At 38.9% G+C, this 24,935-nt stretch overlaps 1 protein-coding gene across 12 annotated transcripts in view; it reads right to left on the reverse strand.

Moving 5' to 3' along the window:
- Nucleotides 1–24,935, reverse strand: part of LOC127433535 (kelch-like protein 13) — a 67,287-nt gene that overhangs the window by 13,267 nt on the left and 29,085 nt on the right. For 5 of the 12 annotated variants that reach the window (XM_051685605.1, XM_051685596.1, XM_051685611.1 and 2 more), the window contains 2 exons: nt 8,578–8,722; nt 4,295–4,427 (listed from right to left, as the gene is read on the reverse strand). In XM_051685605.1, the coding sequence (XP_051541565.1) occupies nt 4,295–4,427; nt 8,578–8,722 (278 nt within the window). Of the gene's footprint in view, nt 1–4,294; nt 4,428–8,577; nt 8,723–9,250; nt 9,317–11,335; nt 11,408–19,421; nt 19,856–24,935 lie in introns of those variants that run through there. The other 7 variants (XM_051685563.1, XM_051685554.1, XM_051685580.1 and 4 more) reach the window with 4 other exon arrangements.

A 24,935-nucleotide genomic window follows, 5' to 3' on the forward strand; every position in this document is an offset into this window, starting at 1 on the left:
ATTGGAACTAAGGGGCCAAGCCCAGATCCTGAAAAACAACCCCACACCATAATCCCCCCTCCACCAAACTTCACAGTTGGCACAATGCAGTCAGACAAGTACCGTTCTCCTGGCAACCGCCAAACCCAGACTCGTCCATCAGATTGCCAGATGGAGAAGCGTGATTCGTCACTCCAGAGAACGTGTCTCCACTGCTCTAGAATCCAGTGGCGGCGTGCTTTACACCACTGCATCCAACGCTTTGCATTGCACTTGGTGATGTATGGCTTGAATGCAGCTGCTTGGCCATGGAAACCCATCCCATGAAGCTCTCTACACACTGTTCTTGAGCTAATCTGAAGGCCACGTGAACTTTGGAGGTCTGTAGCGATTGACTCTGCAGAAAGTTGGCGACCTCTGCGCACTATGCGCCTCAGCATCTGCTGACCCCGCTCTGTCATTTTACGTGGCCTACCACTTCGTGGCTGAGTTGCTGTCATTCCCAATCGCTTCCACTTTGTTATAATACCACTGACAGTTGACTATGGAATATTTAGTAGCGAGGAAATTTCACGAATGGACTTGTTGCACAGGTGGCATCCTATCACAGTACCACGCTGGAATTCACTGAGCTCCTGAGAGCGGCCCATTCTTTCATAAATGCTTGTAGAAGCAGTCTGCAAGCCTAGGTGCTTCATTTTATACACCTGTGGCCATGGAAGTGATTGGAACACCTGAATTCAATTATTTGGATGGGTGAGCGAATACTTTTGGCAATATAGTGTATCTGCAAGCAGGACTTTAAAAGTTTTGGAGCTTGATTTGGGCAAATACTGCTGATCTATTATAAGATGGACAGGATTAGTTGAAATACAGACAGAGCGAGCACATTTCTCAACTACAAATTGCATATACAGTATAAGCCTCTAGCCATTGCTCCCTTATAATTGTAACATTGTGCTCTTTCACAAAGGCTTGCATTAACTTATTCCCTGGTTTTATATATATATATATATATATATATATATATATATATATATATATATATATATATATATACACACACACACACACACACACACACACACACAGTGCATTCATAAAGTATTCAGGCCCCTTCAATTTGTTTTCACAATTTGTTATGTTGCAGCCTTATGCTAAAATGCTTTAAATCATTTTTTTTTTCACATCAGTCTACACTCCGTACCCCATAATGAAAAGGCAAAAAACTGATTTTTGATAACTTTGCAAATGTATTAAAAAGAATACCATACAAGAATAACATTGACATAAGTATTCAGACCCTTTGCTATGACACTTGAAATTTAGCTCCGGTGCATCCCATTTCTCTGGATCATCGTTGAGATGTATCTACACTTTGATTGGAGTCCACCTGTGGCAAATTCAATTGATTGGACATGATTTGGAAAGGCACACACTTTTCTATATAAGGTCTCACAGCTGAAAATGCATATCAAAGCAAAAACCAAGCCATGAGGTCAAAGGAACTGCCTGCAGAGCTAAGAGACAGGATTGTGTCAAGGCATAGATATGGGGAAGGCTACAAAAAAAAGTCTGGCTGCATTGAAGGTTCCCAAGAGCACAGTGGCCTCCATAATTCTTAAATGGAAGATGTTTGGAACAACCAGGACTCTTCCTAGAACTGGCCCCCTGGCCATACTGAGCAATCGGGGGAGAAGGGCCTTGGTAAGAGAGGTGACCAAGAACCCAATGGTCACTCTGGTTGAGCTCCAGAGATCATGTGTGGAGATGGGAGAAACTTGCAGAAGGACAACCATCACTGCAACACTCCACCAATCTGGGCTTTATGGCAGAGTGGCCAGACGGAAGCCTCTCCTCAGTGAAAGACACAATAAAGCCCGCTTGGAATTTGCAAAAAAGCACCTAAGGGTCTCTCAGACTGTGAGAAACAAGTTTCTCTGGTCTGATAAGATTTAAATTAAGTCATTTAGCAGATGCTTTTATCCAATGGGACTTACAAATGAGACACATAGCAAGCAATTTGTCAAACAGTTTAACAACATCTGCAGTACAGGACTGCCAAGTTCTCACAGTGGCTGGAGTAGTAAAGATTCTAGCACAGAAGAAAGAGACAGACAAGGATTTTTTTTTGTACATTAAGTGCAGGTTAAGTGCAGTAGTAAGTGCAATTAGTGTGGGTTGGTTAAGTGCTTGTGGAACAGATGTGTTTTCAGCTGGTTCTTGAATGTTGAATGAAGGTAACAGCAGATCTTTTGGAGGTTGGAAGTTCATTCCACCACAGAGGAGCAGAGAAAGTGAACGATCGTGAAATAGACTTTGAGCCTCTTTATGATGGGACCACCAGGCATCGCTCGTTCGTAGGCCGCAGAAAGCGAGGTGGAGCATAGACCTGAAGAAGTGAATTGAAGTAAGAGGGTGCAGTTCCATTGGCTGTCCTGAAAGCCAGAGTCAAAGCTTTGAATTTGATGCGGGCAGCTACAGGTAGCCAGTGGAGTAAAATCAAGAGTGGGGTGACATGAGCCCTTTTTGGCTGATTGAAGACCAGATGCTCTGCTGCATTCTGGACCATCTGCAGTGGCTTAACTGTGTTAGCTGGAAGGCTAGCCAACAGAGCATTGCAGTAGTCCAGTCTTGAAATGGCCATAGCTTGGACCAGGAGCTGTGTAGCATATTCAGACAGGAAAGGTTGTAAAGTGTGAACCTGCAAGACCGAGCAGGTTGATAAGATGTGTGCAGTGAAATTAAGCTGGTCATCTACCATCACTCCCAGGTTCTGGGCTGTTCTTGTTGGTGTTAGTAAAGTTGAACCAAGATGAATAGTGAGGTTGTGGTCAACAGATGGGTTGGCTGGGATCACGAGGAGTTCGGTCTTGGCAAGGTTAAGCTGAAGGTGTCGTTCCTTCATCCAGGCTGAAATGTCAGAGAGGCAGGCAGAGATATGAGCTGAGACAGTAGGGTCATCAGGCTGGAATGACAGGTAGAGCTGCGTATCATCTACGTAGCAGTGATGAAATGAAGATTGAACTGTTTGGCCTCAATTCCAAGCATCATGTCTGGAGGAAACCAGGCACTGCTCATCACCTGCGCAATACCATCCCAACGGTGAAGCATGGTGGTGGCAGCATCATGTTTTTCATGGGTGTTTTTCAGCGGCAGGGACTGGGGGACTGGTCAGGGTTGAAGGAAAGCTGAATGCAGCAAAATACAGAGATATCCTTAATGAAAACCTGGTCCAGAGTGCTCAGGACCTCAGACTGGGCCAAAGGTTCACCTTCCAACAGGACAATGACCCTAAGCACAGTCAAGACAACCCAAGAGTGGCTTAGGGACAGCTCTGTGAATGTCCTTGAGTGGCCCAGCCAGAGCCCAGACTTAAACCCAATCAAACATCTCTGGAGAGACCTGAAAATGGCTGTCCACCGACAGTCCCCATCCAACCTGACAGAGCTTGAGAGGATCTGCAGAGAAGAATGGCAGAAAATCTCCAAATCCAGGTGTACAAAGCTTGTCGCATCATACCCAAAAAGACTTGAGGCTGTAATCGCTGCCTGAGGTGCTTCAACTAAGCACTGAGTTAAGGGTCTGAATACTTATGTCAATGTGATATTTCAATTTTTTTCTTTTTAATAAATTTGCAAAGTTATCAGAAATTTGTTTTGTTTTTAATTTTATAATAATAATAATAATTTAAAGCATTTAAGCATAAGGCTGCAACAACAAAATGTTAAAAAAATGAAGGGGTCTGAATATATGCATATACATATATTCATCCAGGTTTTTTTTTTTAGTATGCAGTACTAAATGGCAAAACTATTAAGGGAATAACTGAACTGAATTCAAATAATGACATGGTTTCCCCTTCCATAAAACAGATTATCTTTGAACAGGCTTCTCCAAATAACCCTAAGCAAATCCCTTGCTTTCTTATCTTTTTTCCACCTCTCTTTCTTTGTTTTATCTTCCTGAGGAACAGAGGATACACAGAGAGAGAGAGAGAGAGAGAGAGAGAGAAAAAAATCTGGAACATCTCTGAGCTCTGAGGGAAAGTCTATGGTGTGACTAAATGAGACTGACATGCACATGCTACTGATATTTACACGAGGAACAGACTGAATTAAAAAAATTATATAAAAGATTTAAGGACACAGTTTGGTACAGTATAGTACATAATCTTGCTTTAGGAAACATTCATCTCATTACCATCTCATGTGTTTCGTTCTTCCTTTATTCTTTCCACACCTGGAAACTTGGCTTTACCTCATCTAATACTTTGTTATCCAATCTCTCTTCCTTCCCTTGTTCTCTCGCTCACCTGTAAACATGGCTTTAAAGTAGTCGCTGGAGGAGGCCATCATGGCTCGATGAACAGGAAACGCCTCATCCCCATCTCCTGCCACCAACGTGACATCACACAGCAGGCCTTCTATTCTCAACTGGTCAAAACCCTGAGAGTGAGCGAGAGAGAGGGAAAGTAAGAGAGAGAGGGAGATATAAAACACAGAGGAGAGAGAATGAAAGAGCTGTCAAATATTTCTGTAGTGCATATAATGAATTCAGTGAGAAGGGAAAAAAAAAGAATGAATAAAGTGCTCTTCGGAAGAAAGAAGAAAGAAAAACACTACAGCATCTGTTATTACCGCTCATGAAAACAGAGTGTGAATGTTAAGGAGCAGTATCATTACCATTTGTCCCATGAGCGCCATTTCGGAATAAAAGATTGTGGGGTTAATTAATGAACACGAGGTCAGATGTGTGAGGGGACTGCAGCAGAGATGGGCTCCCACGGTGGAGATGAGCCATAATTAACAGGACAAAGCCACTGTCCCCTCACTCACTCACTCACTCACACTCTCTCACACACACACACACACACACACACACACACACACACACACACACACACAGTCACACACACACACACACAGCTGCTGTCTGCTCCACTCAATCCACCGGCATGTGCAAAGGCAAACGCCAAACATGTGATAGGACATGAATTAAGCCACGATCTAATCACTGATTCACTTACTAAAATTACACATAAGCTTTTTAACTGTCCAAATACTGTCCTATACCCTGTGAGCTGGAGTTAAACAGTCATGCTACGATAAACGTGGTAATGCCAACTGGCTGTCATGACCGTCGTCACTATATCAGCGGAGGATGCAAAACCTACAACTAAAGATGTTGACACACTTGACAAGACGTTGACATTTATCATTTGCTGCATCTAATGTGTGATCTCACAGTAAAAACGCTTTGTGTTGAGCAGTCATGTGAGGATTCATGACCAGGTATGTAAGAGAACAACAGTGGGATGTGTGTTTAGCTCTGACTGCTTTTCAGCATGTGTATTCTCTGGATTTCCAGGCTTGAATTTGGTTTTCACTGTGTCACTATGGAATTGGGAAAACATGGCTGACAAAATTAAACAAAAATAAATAAATGAATACATGAATAAGGCAAAGAAAACATTAATTGTTTGTGCTCATATTGTTTGTAAATTTAGGCAGCTTGTTCATAAGAAATACACCTACATTACAACTTTTATAAGCGATCAAAATCTGTCCCCTTGTATAAGACTTTGGGGGCATTCTTTTTCTAATGTTAAATTCTTCACTTGAATCAAATGATTGAAATAAATTCTGAATTATGACTAGTGCGTATAAAACAAATCAATGTCAAATACAAAAGGTAGCTGTAAATAATGTGCATAATATCATAACACAAACACTGCACAGGCGTTATATTTTAAATCTGCCAGCTATTTAAGATTATACAGCTCTCTACTTTGTAATGCCAGGGTGATTTTAATGTATTTACTTTTTTTTTTTTTTCACGTTTTGAAGTTAAAGGATTAGTTCACCCAAAAAAGAAAATGTATCTCATAATTTACCCTTATGCCATCCCAGTCAGGTGTGTGTGACTTTCTTCTTCAGAACACAAATGAATATTTTTGGAAGAAGATTTCAGCTCTGTAGGTTCATATAATATAGTGAATGGCTGCCAAAATCTTTAAGTTCCAAAAAGGACATATTGCCATCATAAAAGCAATTCATACGACTCTAGTGGATTAAATAATCAGCATAATTATCTTCAGAAGCGAAACAATGGATGTGTGTAAGAAAAAGATCAATATTTAAAACTTTAACTATAAAAATTCGCTCCAGCTCAGTCACGAGGGTCGAATAGATGCTGCCTCTCACATGACGTAAGCGCATTGGAAGTTTCACGCAAGAACTGATGTGTGAAATACGTAAAACACGGAAGTGCTGTGTTGTTTACAACAGAGGAGGAATGTTATACAGAAGCTGAATTGGTTTTGCTATAGATTTGTATTTGTATCTGTTTCTTTTTCAAGATGGTGCTTGTGTTTGCTTATCCTGGATGCCTCAACCTACTGAAAAACATAAGATTATGTCTGTTGGTATCATCGCAAGATGAAAGACTAACTTTTCACAGATTTCCTATCAATGATCTATGGCTGCTTGCTGTTCACTGGGACATCAAAACACTCAAAAAGTTGAGGGTGTGCAGTGAACATTTTTCCCCTGCCGATTTCAGACCAGCTGAGGGATCTGACAATATCGATATGCCAACGTGCTTGCGTCAAGCAAGAGGCCTTTTGAACTCCATCCTCATTACCGTGCATATCACAGCTGGCCGGAAGCTAACATTTAAAGAAAAAAGAAAAAATACAATATTGATCTATTTCTTACACACACCTAGTGTTTTGCATTATTTAATCCACTGGAGTTGTATGGATTACTTTTATGCTGACTTTATGTGCTTTTTTGAGCTTCAAAATTTTGGCACCCATTCACTTGCATTGTATGGACCTACAGAGATGAGATATTCTTTTAAAAATGTTCATTTGTGTTCAGCAGAAGAAAGTCATACACATCTGGGATGGCATTAGGGTGAGTAAATGTTGAGAGAATTTTCATTTTCAGGTGAAGTATTCCTTTAATGAAAGTGTTTCTTTACAATCTGTGTTGTCAGAGCTATCAAACAGATATGCAGATATCTAGAGAGATATAGGTCACTACAGTGTCTGCAGACACTCTAAACCCATTCTAAACCCCATAAACTAGAATATTGAAATTAGTTAACAGGTAAGAAAACAGAATTCACAACAGGGACATTTTTTGCCCCCATTTTTTAAATAGCTGGGGCATTGTTGTCACTTTCAGTGTCCTTTTGCCACAAGTACTGGTTAATTTCTGACTCTGATGCACACACACACAATAAACTCCCATCATCTGCTAAAACTCTCATGCCAGTGTGTGTGTGTATATAGAGTGTGAGGTGTTTCTGTTACTCTCCTGTTAGGACACAAAGTGCCTGAGAAGAAACACCCACTCGAATGAGTGTTGTTTCTGAATTAAATCACTTGAATCAAATCATCTTTCCAGCAGCTAGTGATATTGGAGAGGACAATGGCTGCTGCGCTTTAGGACACATGTGCAATGTGACAGATTTAAACTGAAATTTAGCTGCTTCATCTCAGACATGATAACCAGCTACCATGGTAACAGTTCTGCCTTCCTCCCCAACGCCAGACTATGTATGCTTGTATCTACACAATAGCACATTTTACACCCACTAAGAGTTTGTGAAGAATGTTTGTGTAACCTCAGCTGTGTGTGCTGTGAAATAAATCTATACATTTTCATATTTCATCAGTACTGATACATGCACAATATGTTTAAATGATAGTGATCATTCATCATCTTTTGATTTACTAAACTAATTAAATCTACTTGTAAATCTAATTGAAGTTTACAAACAAAATGTATTCCTCTTGCAGCAGTAGCTATTTGTAGCCCGAATGCTGATCGCAAGTCAGGTGATGGATGCCAGCTGTCAATGTCATTGTGATGGAAACCAATAGCGTGACCTCGTCGTGGCAATGTCAACTGTCACTGCCAATGACATCAAGAGATTATGCATGTCTGTGTGCGTGACATCCTCTTTATTTCTCCCCCATGTAAACAGTGAGTGAACTTCCTTGCATGCCAGAGGGGTCGTCGCTGCACTGCAGATGACTAAAAACTCATGAAACAAACACATTTCCCACAGGCCAGACAAATCAACACCTAGATGCACAAAAATGGACATTAAATAAATATATTCATCCCAAAAAGTATTTGAACACTCAAGACTTAAAATGCCTTAATTTCAATGCATTAGAGGATGTATGTGGTTTTAAGCGGACGTCAGTTTCCCACAAGTTAGCAAAGTAACCACAGCTTACAGCTGACCTACACTTACTGATCTGTCTGCAATAACTCACTTGGAAAATTCCAATTTAATTCTGACTTTTGTTCCCACACAAGCACATGCTGACACATGTCAAGTGACCTACAGATAGGTGCTAATTCATTTTCTCTTGGACATCAGGCTCCGCCCACCACTGATGATGATGATGATATGTATGTGTGTGAGCTGAAGCCAGACTGCCAGTAACAGCAGTGATGACCTTCACAGTCTCTTACAAACACTCGTCTATGGCAGGATGCCGTAGTGACAGATGGTGATGCCCCACATACTGACCATGACGTTAAATGTGTTCGCAAACACACAAAACACACTCACCTGTAGAACCACAGAGCTGTGTGTGTTGCTGGTAAAGAAGCGTGTGTTTCCTGTTTTTGAGGCTTGCAAGTGGGAGGACAGTCCCATTTCACTGCATCCCAGTGACACCTTAATCATCTGAGCATCATCATCCTCCACCAGTGATCTGTCCATCAGAGAGAGAGAGAGAGAGAGAGAGAGAGAGAGAGAGAGAGAGAGAGAGTGGTTAATATGCAGAATGAAATTTGATCATGTCTGAAAGGGGTATAAACTAAGCACTGAATGCAAATGCAATATTGATTCATGTGATGTGTTTCCTTTTGATTCTTCACTCAAAACATGAGTACAGCAGAGAAACCCCTTCCAGCAACAGAAAACACATTGCAACAAAACATAACTGAATGTTCAAGACTCAGATCCCACAACACAACATCTTGAATGTTATCACACAGAGGTTTAACACACATAACAGATATAAGGTAAAATATATTTTGAGGATTCTCAGAAATCATAACTTTTTTTTTTTTTTTTTTTTTTTTTTACACAGTCTTGTCATTTTTACAGAGGCTTCTCATTTTAAACAGCCTTATAAGTATTTATCAGAAAACTTTGTCTGGAACATGAAACAGCTTTCGCCACTGATATCATTTCTGTAATGTGACATATTTTTGAGTGAAATAAAAGTAGGCATTACATATCCGATTGGAGCCAAGTGGTTGGAGAGGAGGAGTTGAAAAATAAGAGGGACTGGTGACATCAGCTGAAAAGGAAAGTTGTTTCAGATGCGAAGAAAGTTGTATTTGATGGAAGATTATGAAGATAGTTTTTTTTTTTTGTCTTTGAAACCTGACTTTTTAGGACATATCTAATAAAACAAATAAACATCAGGCAGGATTATTAAGGTTGTCTATATTTGGCCCTTTTTTCCAAGCCTAATGGAAAAAGGGCAAACAAGTCAGAACAGTTTAGGGTCATCCATGATTCCAAATGACAGAGGTACAGAACACAGTCTTTATTCAGACATATTTATATTTTCAACCACTCTTCTTTTTGCAATTTAATGGAACTGTGCTTCAAAGAATAGGGGGCAATTAATGACAACTACTTTAAAAACAACCACAAAAACAAAACCACCTAGTAAACAGTTAGGGTCTCAATTACGAAAGGATTTATAAACATCAGGATTAATAAAAATCGTTGTCAGGGTTACGACTCCATGTTTGGGTTTGTTAGGAGGTAGAATACTATACAGTCCAACAAAGCCTTTCAGCATTGCAGTACTGCACAACATTGCCCCAAAAAGGGGTTCTACAACTTGACCACTAACCCCAGAGCAATGACCCTCCCAACATGGTAGCCACTGCAGCTGCAATTCAGCCAATATACTTTAAACGTAAAAGAAAATGGTTAGCTCGCCTCATACATGCAATATTTCCTTCCGTTTTGCACTCAGTTTGGATCTCAGAGTCTATGCCATCTCTGTCTTGTTACTGACAGCTTGTAAAATATTCTGTATTTCAAGAACTTATCGGTTCGCTACTTCGCTAAGATTTGTGTTTATTGCTGTAACTGTATGGTGAAGCAGCGTTGTTGACAGCTGTTGTAACTTGCATTCTTTTTATTTTTAACACTCACACACACCCAGAGAGAGAGAGAGAAATAAAACAGCAAATAGAATATTTTTGAGCCTGACTCTGAAGTATTTCAAAGCCTCTCCTCTCTGCTTCCTCCATTGTTTCTACATGTGAATTCACTGAGATATGTGGCCATGTTTATATTCATATAAAATTATAAACTATTTAAAAAGTGCTATAAGATGCACTTATGATTACTGTGGGCCAAAACAAGGATGGTGCCTCAAGTTTGTGCGTGCACAGATAACTTAAAATGAATTACAGAATATCATGCAGGACACGGTGTATGTACGGTTTTATAAATCTTAATTTTTTTATATATACTCAAACCTTAAAAAACTACTCCAGAAGTATTATGAATGAGGCCCCTGGAAAAGAGAAATACCTCTGAGGTCAACACAATCAAATCCATTTCATGGTTCTGAAGTGAAAGACAAGCAGCATCAAACTCTATTGCTTTGAAAAAGTAAAAAAAAAAATATTTCATATAGGTTTACAAAGTGATCCACTTGGATGAAGAGCTACATAACACAAAGTGTTTTGGGATCAATAATTGATTGTTGTAGCATAATTCAGAGGAATGAGGGAAAAAAAAAAAAAGATAAAACAAGAACAACTGTATAGTAATGTGATACTCGTCACGATACTGAAACATTATAATGACTTATCTTTGATGCATGGCACTGCCAGTTTTCAGTATTTAAAACTATATGCATTACCTCTGAAATTGTAAGATACTGCATTTAAGATACTCCTTTGAGAATTGACATCTTGAAGGCTGCAGCTGAGATTTCAGGTGCATCCATCTGAATCTAGACTAAGCATGTCAATTAAGTTAACAGATAAGGATGCTATTGATGTGATCTTATTACGGTCATATTAATGAATACATTATTAGTACATAAATATATGGTAATGTGTTACAATAATCTGTTTATCACAACACAGAATAATAATATTTACTGTATCGTGAACAAAGTATAAAAAAACAGTGTAACAAAGGAACCTGGACAATTCCCAGTCCTACAGAGCTCTGGTGGAAGGGACAGGCTAGTCAGGAAGTCACTAGCAGATATTGAGAAGCTTCTATGGTAAAAGAGGAGGAGACTAAAATGGCAGGCACAGTCACATGATTGGTGCATTACCCTGTCAGGTGATAAGTTGGAGATGCAGCAAGCAGAGAGTGGGTGGTCCACACCACAAACGAGTGCTGGTGGCTGCCAAAAACAATGAGAGATATTGAATCACTAAACACACGCACTCCGAGAATACATGCAAACACACACATGAAACGGAGAAAAGCTTAGGTGTGCACAAGTGCACAAAAAGATACAAGTCTGGTACCCGACTTGAGCCTGACGGGACCTGACAAACTGTTGGGTTGCAGGCCCGGTTCGGGTCAGTTTTACCAAGTATAACTTAGGGTTTGTTATGAATGAAAATCTTATTATAATTAAAAATATCTATCATATATATATATATATATATATATATATATATATATATATCTATCATATATATATATATATATATATATATATATATATACACACACACACACACACACACACACACACAGATCAGCCACAACATTAAAACCACCTGCCTAATATAGAGTAGGTCCCCCTCGTACTGCCAAAACTGTGCCATCCCGCATCTCAGAATAGAATTCTGAGATAATATTCTTCTTACCACAATTGTACAGAGTGGTTATCTGAGTTACCGTAGACTTTGTCAGTTCGAACCAGTCTGGCCATTCTCTGTTGACCTCTCTCATCAACAAGGCGTTTCTGTCCACTGAACTGCCCCTCACAGGATGTTTTTTGTTTTTGGCACCATTCAGAGTAAATTTTAGAGGCTGTTGTGTGTGAAAATCCCAGGAGATCAGCGGTTACAGAAATACTCAAACCAGCCCGTCTATAACGTTAATTGTTTTGAATGTTTTCTACGAGGCTTACATAAAATACAGCCTATTGCAAAAAATTTACTAGCTTGGAGAAAAAAAATTATAGAAAGAATAGGCGACAGTACCGGTTGGGTCAGGTCAAGTCATATGGTCTCTGCTACAGGCTGGGTTTGGGCTTCAACTTAAAGCCTGTGCAGACCTCTAACAGACACACAGTCTGATAAATAAATATAAAGTGACAAATGTCTATCGAAACACTCAAGAACAGGACTGACAGAGAAAGATCACAAGAGAATTCATTCACTCAGCAGTTTAGATTAGTCTTTGAAGCCTTTAAATTAGTCTGATAAATTAGATGATGATGTTGATGATTGTAGAGTTGTGGAAATGCATTGCCTTAAGACAACTTGACAAGAGAGGACACACCATAACACATATATAAGACATACTTCATGTATATGCAAAAAAAAGTGATGGTAGGACAGAGAGAGGAAGTGTGACAAATCAGCTGTCACCCTCCTCTTTTCCTCTCTTCCGCCAGGTTAATGTTGGAGGAAGTGTAGACTCATTAGATGATGTATATGGTTTTGATAATGTAATGTATGGTGTGTGTGTATCATGGTTCCTTTTTTTCTATTTCTCAAATGGTGCTCAGAGGCAGCAGTAGAGGTGTGAGAGTTTAGCTTATGTTGACAAGGAAACATTAAATCTCTGACTGGCAAGCACATTGTTGACCAGAGTGAATGGTACATTACTGCAGTACAGACTTATTCAATATAATCACATTAATTTTATCACACACTTACATGTAGAGCCCAAAGTGAACACTCGCCAAGCGCCAAATGAGAGTAAAAACAAAACTATGTTACTCACAGTTGACCAATAACTTTACTACCATATTACATGCAGGGTCCAATGTTAACTTTGTCTCACCGTCCAATGGTAGGTGAATTGGAAAAAAAAAAAATGAATACATAAATACCAACATAACTGTATTTTGCATTATTTCCAACAAAAATTTAATTTGTCCATATGACAATATTTAGCTGTTTTTCCCTTCTTTCATACTTCTGACAAAGCACAGGTCAGGTGTCACTCTTAGCAAGATATTAGCCAATTTCTCTGGAGAAAAAAAAACTTTAGGCTTACTAGAAACACCTCTGATTATCATCAGGTTATCATTATTAAAGGTGCTATATGTAATATTTTTACTGTACTAAATCATAAAATGACCATAATATGTCATTAGAGAATTAGGAAACATGCTAAGTTGAAATACTGGCTTCTCCGATAACAATGCTACAGCCAGTATATTCTATTTTGAAATTTCTGTTTATGTTTTGGCCTGTGTGATCCCGCCCACTGCCCGCTCACCAACAGTATTTCGACACCGCTGAGTTGCTGGCAAACAACACTGCATGCTGCAGCCATGGAAGCCAGCAAACGAACTGGATCAGAGATAACAGATTCCACCCGACCTAAAAAGCCTCGCCATCCGTCTAAAAACCACCATGACCAGAGGCGTAGTAAAACAAGGATGACTGGAGATGCCTTTGGAAGATGGAGACAGCTTAAAGCCCAGAAATCTTTTAAAACAGATCCTATTGCGTGTCCTCATTCTGGCAACCCGCATGAGCTTCGAGTCTGAGGCGGGGCAGAATACTCTCCAATATTTTGAATTTGGACTGCAGTACCCATTTCAAACACTTGTTGTCAATCTTACATATAGCACCTTTAGAATTTGACCTAAATCATGTCATTTTGCAGTTTCAAATAAAGTGACCCTGATTTTATTATTTAAATTACAATGTAAGAACGATAGTCTGACACTTGCTGATGTAAAAGATGTGCGTGATTCATATCAAAGACACACATTTCTTTTTTTCATTTGTCTTCTAACAACTTTCACCTCAATGAAAAAAATGAATTTTATGAAGCGTAGTATCGTCCCAAATGGAACACTTAATGGTTTGTTACTACACGGAAGCATTCGTCTTTTAACAGCTGACGGAAGTGACGTTTCAAGCGCACATGATCTGTTGCCGGTAGCTTTAGCGCATTAGTGGACCTCAGTTCAACACTTGTACTTAAACAACGTACATATTCACACAGCGTGGTTTGATGGTAAAGCATTCAACTCACATTTGTAAGATGCTGTATCCACTGAAGTTTTGCTACATTCTTCATTATTTACAACTGTTTTGTTAGACCAGCAATGCAGCCAAGAAACTCCACCCTTTCCGCTATGTACGGCAAGCCGCAAGCTCTGAGTGCACGAAGTGTCCAACATTCCACACTCTGTTTTGATGGTTGGAAAAGTGCATCATCCAGGTACTTAAAGCACATGTCATTTTGTTGCATTTTCAGTGTAAACATACAACTTGCACTACTTTTACACTACAAAATGATGTAGAATAGTGCAGAAGTGTGTGGTCTGGGATGCACCTATGGTTAGGAATAAATATTTATGGTCAGTAAATTTTCACTTGCCATTGGCAGGTGTGGCAAAAAGTTAATTTTAGAATATGCTGACATGCCATACTGTGTTACCATGTAGCGCAGAGGGGGCTGATGAGGCCACATGATAAGGATAGCTAGCTACAGGCTGTTTGTAATAAATATACTGTGGAACTGTAACCCTGTATTATTAAACTCAATATAGATCACAACACCACACCACATGAACGAATCTCAAGCACTCAAAACTGATTAGGTATGTGAATCTATGGATTATCAAAATAGTAACATTGTCAGAAAATGAGCTTTAAATTAGAGGTGGGGTAGTTGAAACAGTAAGATATTGTTAAACTATTTCATCACAACATGCAGTTGGCACACTAAACAATACAAATATTTACTTAGGTAGGCAAATACATTTGAACAGAGTGTAGATTTATGATGATTTTAATAGTTGTAAAAATAAAAGATTGATTTTAAGCAAAAGTCTTACTGTCTTAATTTATGTTCAGTTCGGTGTGGAAGAAGCTGTTCTCTCTCTGGAGGTTTTTTTTTTTTTTTTTTTTTTTTTTAAGTTCAAGAAACCTACAAAGACCAAAGCAACGATGGACTAAAACCATCATAGCTGGATGGATGCAAAGCATGCTAGAAAACAGCTAGTGGTCTCCTCCATACTGAATATTGATTGGGAGTTACTGCACAAAATTCTGAAAAAACAAAATAAAAAAGAAATTTAAAAAAACAGCCCTCTCTCATCTGCAGAGGAAAGGGGTCTGACACACCCGTTCCTTTCATCTGAGATCACAAGGGAGAGCAGAAAAGCTGGAACACAGAAAGAATTAAATGTGAAAGGTGAACATAAAAAGGGTGAACAAAATCTGTTCTTGCTGTAATTTTTGTGAATTTGACATTGTCTTCACAGGAGACTAAAGCACAATAGACAACGACTGGCAGCAAAACAAACACACTTAATTTCAGCTCTGTATGACACAAACACAAACAAAGAAAAAGGGAGAAAATAGATGAGGACAGTGTCTCAAAAATTTCAGGCATGGGAAAGCACAATATGAAATAAGGCCAAGGTCACTCTCACAGCAGATGAGCAGGGCTTTACATCTGCCATTACTGTGCACCATCTCTACCTGTATCAACACAAACATACGTGTGTGCGTCATCCTCTCCCCCTGCGGCAGAAGCTCTCCGGCTGTCACTCCTCATCACTCTTAAGCTGAAGCCCAAGAACAGGAGTTCATCCTTCAATTCACTAATTCAAGAATGGATTTTTAAGGTTTTGTTGTTTGGACATCTCCATAGAAGTGTGTGTATGCGTTCTGTGAACTGCATTTGTTTGTCCTCACTCTGTCCTCACAAAATCACATTTCCTGTGTGTATCTTCGTGATTATTAAGAGAGGACTCCCTCACCCTACAGAGCGAGAAATCCTTACAGGTAGCGGGTATATTTAGAGGTGAGGTAATACTTTAGGAGTACACACACACACAAACCCACATACCTAATGAATTTAGTTTGCCCGGCTTTCCTACACTTTTGCATTAACCCAGGTACAGTTCTCTGTACACAACTCCAAACCCCTAACTCACACTAGTTCAGTTTTTAACAAAGGCCACCAATAAAATGTAGGGTGCAGTTTTTAACAACTGGTGGCTGCAATTTCCTGTTATTCTATATTTTCATTAAATTCCAAACACAGACCACCAAAAAAAGATTCATATTTCCGAGAGGCATTTCTCCTACCACTGAGAAATATAGAGACCACAGCTCACCCTGTAATCAAAATACACAGTCAAAGAAGTACAAATAGACTTTAAAGGTTTTACTGGGATGGGCTACAGCAGGGTTGGGAACCCAAAACTGTAATCTACAACCCCAAACCTTAAATCTGAAAAGATAGAGAGACACATAGCTAGACAGATACTTTACTGATCCTCAGGTGGAAATGTACAGGGACTGTATACACACGACAGAGTTATGGGTCTGGTCAGAGTTCCATAAAGAAAGACAGAGGGAGAAAGAAACTGGTAACAACAATAAAGCCAACCAAGGCATTTTTTTTTTGGATCCTGCTTATGACTTAGAACTGCACTAGCAAAACCACTTTCAGATGGAGACTGATGATTAGTATGAGAGACCAGCGCCTTAAACTCCCTGCTTCACAGTTAACTCTCAAACTGCTCTTGGAGAAAGTTAGTCACAGTTTTAAACTTTGTGAGGATTACAATCAGCAGCATTTTGCCTGAAGACATTTTGTATTATTAAGATCTAAAATAAATAAAGGTGACATAACCTGCTGTATTTTATTATTAGATCACAGGCAGTCAGACTAAAAGGCAGATCATTTTGGGTTTTTGAATTTTTTTTATTTTTTCTCCCCAATTTGGAATGCCCAATTCCCAATGCGCTCTAAGTCCTTGTGGTGGCGTAGTGACTTGCCTCAATCGGGGTGGCGGAGGACGAATCTCAGTTGCCTCCGTGTCTGCGACCGTCAATCTGCACATCTTATCACGTGGTTTGTTGAGCGTGTTACTGCGGAGACGTAGCGCGTGTGGAGGCTTCACGCTATTCTCCGCAGCATCCACGCACAACTCACCACGCGCCCCACCGAGAGCGAGAACCACATTATAGCGACCACGAGGAGGTTACCCCATGTGACTCTACCCTGCCTAGCAACCAGGCCAATTTGGTTGCTTAGGAGACCTGGCTGGAGTCACTCAGCAATCCATGGATTCCAACTCACGACTCCAGGGGTGGTAGTCAGCGTCTTTACTCGCTGAGCTACCCAGACCCGATCATTTTGGGGTATAGATCATGTTAGAACAGGGGAAGAAATCTATGGCATGGGAGGGGTAATCACTGGCACACCAGCAACAGCGAGAGAGGAGTAGACTATTTTATTTATATAAATTCTGCACCTGCATTCTAATCTACATCTTGATGTAATCCTTCCTCATGATTATGCAGCGTGTTTTCATCATCTGAATGGGAGGCTAAACACTGTTATAGTGTGATGAGACTTGCATTCACGCATCACTTTTGGTTAATCACGCGCGTAAATGTGCCCGCTTTGCTTCGGTCAGGCTGCACGGATGACAGCCTACATTCCGTGTTTAATTTGTTTCTTTTTGCTTTCAGAACAACACGTCATGTAATAAGGAAAACATCACTATTAATCCTTCAGATTTCCATTAATTTCCATCCATTTCTTTCATTAAAGCATTTTCACAAGATGCTCTGTGAAAATTCACATATATCATTATCATTGGGTTTTGAACAAATTTTTCACTAAAACTGTTTTGCTGATAACATAATTTGTAATGAAAAATAATCGGTTCAGCCATTGACCAGGAAAATAAAAAATGGCACTCCATGTCAAAAAGGTTGCTGATCCCTGTGCTATAATATTAGATTATCTATTTCTTTCCACTTAATACTTAGACATAGTTAAAGGTATGTTCTTGGTTTAATACAAGTTAAGCTCAATCAACCGCATTTGTGGCATAACGATTACCACAAAAAATGTATTTTGACTGGTTCTTCCTTTTCTTAAAAAAATAAATAAATAAATAACAAATTACGAAAAAAAAAAGAAAAAAAAAATCGAGGTTCCAGTGAGGCACTTACAATGAAAGTCAATGTGGCCAATTTTTGGAGGGTTTAAACAGAAATGTGAATCTTATAATTTTATAAAAGCACCTGCATTAATTCTGTTAAAACTTGTGTATTATTTGAGCTGTAAAGTTGTTTAAATTATAATTTTTACAGTAATTTCAGTGGTTTAGGGTTTGACATTACATCGTCATGGTAACGAAGTTGTAAAATTGATTATAACTTTACACCGAAAAGGTTTGTAAGTGATTTTCACACTAAAATCATGTTTACACGCATACTGTTTATGTCTTGTGACCATACTTTTGAAACAGTGAGTATTTTAACGTTCAAAAATTGCCCCCATTCACTTCCACTGTAAGTGCCCCACTGTAACCTCGATTTCTGTTTTTTTGTTTTTGTTTTACTAAAGAAAAGGAATGATTTTTTTTTTTTTTTGTGGTAATCAACATTACGCCACAAATGCTTTCGATTGAGCTCAACTTGTATTGAACCCGGAACATTCCTTTAATATGTTTTATTCGATTTTATGCTGGATGTTCCATTGGACAGATGAAGAGCATCCTAGTGAGCATTTATTTATATTTTTATTTCATTTGTATTCTGCTACACAAAGATAATAGCTCGTCAAAGACGAACTGCGGCTTTTCTGGTCCAAAATGCAACCCAAACCCAAAACAGGATGTCTTTACACGGTAAATTCGAGCCGGAATAAGAAACAAGCCGAGCGGAAGCGCTACCGGACATGTATCATGTCTCATCCAGCATCAGTGCTGCATCCTTCAGCAGCCCACCGTGCCCCCTCCCACCACAACACAACTCAAGCGCTCAAATCCAGGGCGCACGACACGTCAGGACAAAAGACTGCTTCACTGTCGGTTATCTCGGCCCCTGCCAGCACTACAGCATATATACAGATCTGTGAGGGGGATACAGAGAGAATGTATGAGGAAAATAAAACGAGGGGGCCGTGAAAATATCGCTCGTTTATGCAGCACATGAGACGGTGCACGGTCTACCCTAAACGTTGTGCGCCTTCAGGTTGTAAAACAAGCTCTCCAAACGTTAACAATTGGTTACAGAGAAACGGGAGAGAGGGGAGACGACACCGACCCTACAACAGCATCCTTAGTGAATGAATAAAGACAAAAATAAATAAATAAATAAATAAATAAACACACTCACGCGCCACCAATGAAAGAAAGAAAAAAAAATCTTAGACGCGTTAATAATACAGCTACTTACATGTATGCTGGCGACAGCGGAGAGGACCTGGACGTTTTAAGGACGGGTACGGGGAATTTCCAGCTCACGGGCGAACCGCTTTTCCATTTCAACGGCATGTTTTTCCAGTCAGCACCTTTGAGCGACAGCGTGAGCGGTAATACTTGTAAAGAGCGAGTCCATGAAGAGGCGACCAGCGCGCGCTTCCATCCCCGGCAGCTCTGACCGAGAACAGGGAGGAGGAAGAGGAATAAAGATGAGGATCAGCAGCGCTGCTTCCGATGCAACTCTTCGCTGTTTGAGGAAGCTCTGTTTGAATACCTCAGCTGGCGGAAAGCCGAGAGAAATGACACTATGCCTGAGCTGAGAGGTGAAAAGCAGGTGTGCCTTAGCCGTGGACCATCATCTCCTGAGAAAGAGAGAGGGATGATGATGATGGACAGGACGGAAAAGGGAGGGTATAAAAAACAGGCACCGTCGCGTCCGGTCAGTGCACAGAGGAAGAGCATGCGCGGTCTGGGAACTAGATGTTCAGCAACAGTGCAGACTGACTGAAGACAGAGAGGAGGAGCGCACGGGCTCAGATAAGAGTTTAATGACCTGGCATAAAATAAGACGGGGGGGGGGGTTATCCAAGTGCTATTCTCTTACAAATTAATATATAATATATATATATATATATATATATATATATATATATATATATATATATATATTTGGTGAAGTATTCGCCACTGATGTCCAGAGACAAGTCTTTTCAAAACATCTCCAGCCAGGCGGCGTGAGCAGGGCATAAACTCCGCCGCAGGGCTCTTCACCCGCTGCCGTTACAGTACATGTCAATGAGGAGACACAGAGGAAAAGAAAGAGCTACCACGCTCGTTTCTGCGATTACGTCCGTCTTCGTTAAAAATCCTGACAAGATGTCAGAATAGATGCCTTTTCACTAGCTCAATCACTTTCTGGCTGCGATACAATATTTGAAAGTGTGACCTCGCGCTGCACTCGCTCTCTCGGTTTTCTTGTTCTATCCACCACGCAAAAGCTGAGTAACCAATCTTTGCCTCTTAGTTACAGTAGGCTACTGTGCAAAAGTTGTAGGCACTTGTGCATAACGTTTTTATTTAATAGTGACTTTAAAAATATATTCATGCCATATATTCATAAACAGATTTTATTAGTCAATTAACATCATACAAAGTGCAGCAAAATGTAAAAAAAAAGCTAAATCATTATTTGGCGTGACCACCCTTGCCTTCAAAACAGCACAAATTATCTTAATTACACTTGTGCACAGTTTTTCAATATTGATGGCAGGTGGGTTCCTGCAAGCATTTAGAGAATTTGCCACAGTTCTTGCATCTATTTAGGCTGTCTCAAATGCTTCGGTCTCTTCACGTAATCCCAGATTGACTCAATGATGTTGAGATCTGGGCTCATTGGGGGCCATACCAACTGCTGTAGGGCTCCTTGGTCTTTTTCTGTTCAAATGGAATGTTGCAATCTAAAATTCATATTTCTTATTGACACAATAAAGCAGAAGATATAAAATAGCAGTCTTATGAGAAATGTTTTTGTGAAACATCTAATGTGCCTAAGACTTTTGCACAGTACTCAGTACTGTACATGTAGAGAGCCATATAAAATTACAGCAAAAGATGTGCTAATATTACAGTTATGTTTTCCATTCATCAATACAGATACTCTGAAGCAAATAAATATCAACAGAGACAGTTTAGAAGAGACGGACCACTGGTATTAAAATGAATAGAAGAAACTGCAACGGCCAACGGAAGTAGAAAGGGAAGTCCCACCTCACATGTAAGAGCCAATCACCTTTTAGATACAGACTTCGCTGGTCAGCCAACAATAAAGTGTGCATGCGCATTAGCTGTACCAGCATGAAAAATAACGTTTTTAAGCTTGATCTGAGCTCAAGTAGCACAGTTTATAAATACCATTGTTGTCAGATTTTACTGCTGATTTTGAAATATGTTATTGTATATCGTAATCTTGACCGATAGTTTTGGAGATTTTGGTCTTTCCCCATTCAAGTAGACAGGACCTGTACTTTTGTGCCATTATCAATGGAAATATCTGCCCAGAAGTGTTCCAAAGATGGCCACTGTGTGGACTGACTTGCCTTGAAAAGGACTTTGATATCAAGTCAAAATATCAAATCGTCAGCAGCCATATCACCCTGTAGCTCTAGACTAAAGGTCTGCACGGGCCTTAAAATGAAACTCGAACCTCGAAACTCTAACCCGACCTGTACCCAAGACCTGCTCGGGCCGGGTAGGGTACCGGCCCGAACGATACCATCAGATTTTAATCCTGAACCCGACTTGAAATTGCTTATCTAATTTCTTCTCCTATCAAGTACTGTTGCAATAGGCTATATGTTATGTAAGCATATAGGCAACATTTGTAACAGTACTGAAACAGTAAAAATACACAGTTGTATTTATTTATTGTATTTGCACAACAAAAGACAAAAATAATTAAAACCTAAAAATTAGAACATTGTGCAGGAGAGGTTTGAAGCCAAAATGGCTTATAGAGATACCTCCCCTATAAAAAAAAAACAATAGACGTACAAAAAAATAAAAACAAAAATGAGCATCTTCAAAGTTTCAAGTCTAAGCTGCAATACAAAGATGATAGAAGTACCATTTACTTAAGAATTTCTGTTTGAGATCTAAGCAGAAATACAACATTAATAGAAATTAAAAAAAAATATAGAAGTAAAATCTCCAAAATTGAAATACATAATGAAATCCATAAAATGTTATGAATCTTTGTTAATTAGAGTCCTTTTCAGATGTGTTTTATATAAAGATAATGTAGATGCAGACTGTAATGATGAGGGTAGATTGTTCCAAAGAGACGATCCTCTGCATTTCAATGAATACTGATTTAGGGAAGTCCGACAGTACGGAAGATGTAAGTCCTTAGAGTGTCTTGTGAAATAAAAGTGAATGTCAGAGGAGAACTTAAAAAAATTCTGAAAAACACTAGACAAATCATGAGGTAGTTTTACATATTTATACATAAAAACAGAAGTCTGGTATATATTCACATTAAAAACTGATAGTAGTTTATATTTACTAAATAGAGGAGTAGATGAGTCACATCTTTTGGCAAAACTAATCACTCACAAAAATTTCTTTTGGATTAGGAAATCTTATTGAGGTAAGTAGGACATGTAGCTGCTCAAACAATATTTCAATATATAATATATGGATAAATTAAGCTGTAGTAAAGAATAAAAATGCAAGAATGATTAATCAATGAACAAACTCTACTTAGAATACAAATCAGTGCAATATGGTATTTCCATGTTATTTTATCGTCTACTATCACTCCTAGAATTTTGATATAAGGAACATGAGTTATTTCAATGTTATCTATGAATAATTTGGCTTTATCTTTTAAGTACTTTTTATTTTTATTACAGAATATCATAAAATTAGATTTTTTTTATATTAAGAGAAAGTTTGTTCGTCTGAAACCATTTGGAGACAGATGATAGCTCTTCATTTACTTCTCGAATCAGTGTAAAAGTTTTCATGTGAAACCACAAGACATGTGTCATCAGCAAATAAAAGAGGAAGTACATTATTGTAGACCCTTTGTAAGTCATTCATATAAATAAAAAATGTCCAAGGACTCCGCAAAGTAGCTTAGCTCTATTTGAGTTATGCTTATTAATAGATACATATTTTTTTGTCCTTTATATAATCAACCAGCCATTTTAGAGCAACATCATGAAAGCCATATATTTGTAGTTTTATAATAAGGATGTTGAGATCGACAGGGTCAAAGGCCTTTGACAAGTCTAAAAATATGCCAAGAGAGATTTTATTTGTTATCTAAGGCTGTGGAGATTTGATGAACAAGCTGCGAAAGAGCCATTTCAGTAGGGCTGTGTTGATACAATCAAATATCAATATATCGTGATACTTTTTCTCACGATATTGTATCGATACTTAGATACATGTATCGTGATATTTTCAGTGCAGTCTGAGACGCTTCTATTAGGCACGAAAGAGACTGAAACTGATCCAGCAGGCTTCATGGTTTCTCCAACAAACCATTTGTTGTTTAATAATGTCTCTTTTAATATACAGTCAGTTATTGGTCAAAAACAACAAAAGAAACATTTAATTCTAATCACACATAGCATGGATGCTGTAAAGAAGCCATTCAACCAAACAAACACTACTGTCAAAGTCCCCTGCCACAGGTCTTAAATACTAGTAAATAGTACAAATTAGGCATGAAAACAACAAACATGTAACAATATATGTTATTTCAATACATCATGTTTATTGATGTAATACATGGACTATATTTAAAAAAAGCTAAAATGTCACCAAAATTATGAAAACTAATGATAAAGTAAAATTTGTAAAATTGATACTGTATATCTGTAATTTAACAAATTAGAAGGTCCCCTGAATAATGAATAACAGCATTAGCTGAAAGAGAATTTCTTTACTGTAAGCAAAATGGACATTATAACTGAAATATACCCAATTTAATTGAAATTAAAAGCCAAATTGAATCATGATATCATGATGTATCGTGATGTATCGAATCGTGACTTATGTATCGCAATACGTATCGTATCGTGAGGTGGCTGGTGATACCCAGCCCTACATTTCAGTTGACATACAGTATGTTGCTCTCATCCATGTTTTGTTTTTTTTTAATTCTTGAATATACAAGTTTTTCAAGAACTTTAGAAAAGCATGGTCAAATAGATACAGGATGATAGTTAGTATATGATAGTTATAATATGCTGGTATCACCTGATTTAAACAGCGGCATGACTTTAGCTATTTTAAGGTCACTTGATATAAAGTCAAAATATAAGTAAGGGGCTCAATGATAGAGAGAACTACCTCTTTTACAAGGCTGGATCTTTTTAACAAGACACAGCAGCCCCTTAGTAAACTAGAGCAGAAGGGAATAAAGCACTGCCTTACCGTTTATGTGCTGAAGCTTCACCTAGTGCAGAACAATCTGGAATGATATGAAACAATGCAACAGTCCCCTCTATGCAGCCTGAAATTTTTTAGAAAGTTGAATCTTTGTGACAACTGCAATGAAAACAATGTAGGTGCAGTGCAAAGAATGAAACAGAGCGCAGGTGTCTCAAGCATTTTTGACAATTTGAAGTTCTTTTTAACTTGACATGGTGTTTAAAATATGCCGGTCCTGTGCGAGATGCTGAAGATAAAGCGAGACACAGTACAAATGTCAAAGACATTCTTCCAGCATGTGTTTAAACAATGGGAAACAGAACAGACGCGCGCAAACACACATTCAGTGTGAACGGCCCCTGACAAATTCGGTAAGCCTGTTTATTTTTTCATTAATTACAAACCCAAACCCAACCCGAAGTCCTACTTGAAAAACTGACCCGAACCCAGTCTGAAACCCATTGAGTTCTCGGGTCGGGATGCAGACCTCTAATCTAGACTGGTTGCCCACTGAAGCTAAGCAGGGTTGAGCCTGGTCTGTACCTGG

Source organism: Myxocyprinus asiaticus, chromosome 4 (assembly GCF_019703515.2).
Source record: "Myxocyprinus asiaticus isolate MX2 ecotype Aquarium Trade chromosome 4, UBuf_Myxa_2, whole genome shotgun sequence".
Classification (NCBI taxonomy): Eukaryota; Metazoa; Chordata; class Actinopteri; order Cypriniformes; family Catostomidae; genus Myxocyprinus; species Myxocyprinus asiaticus.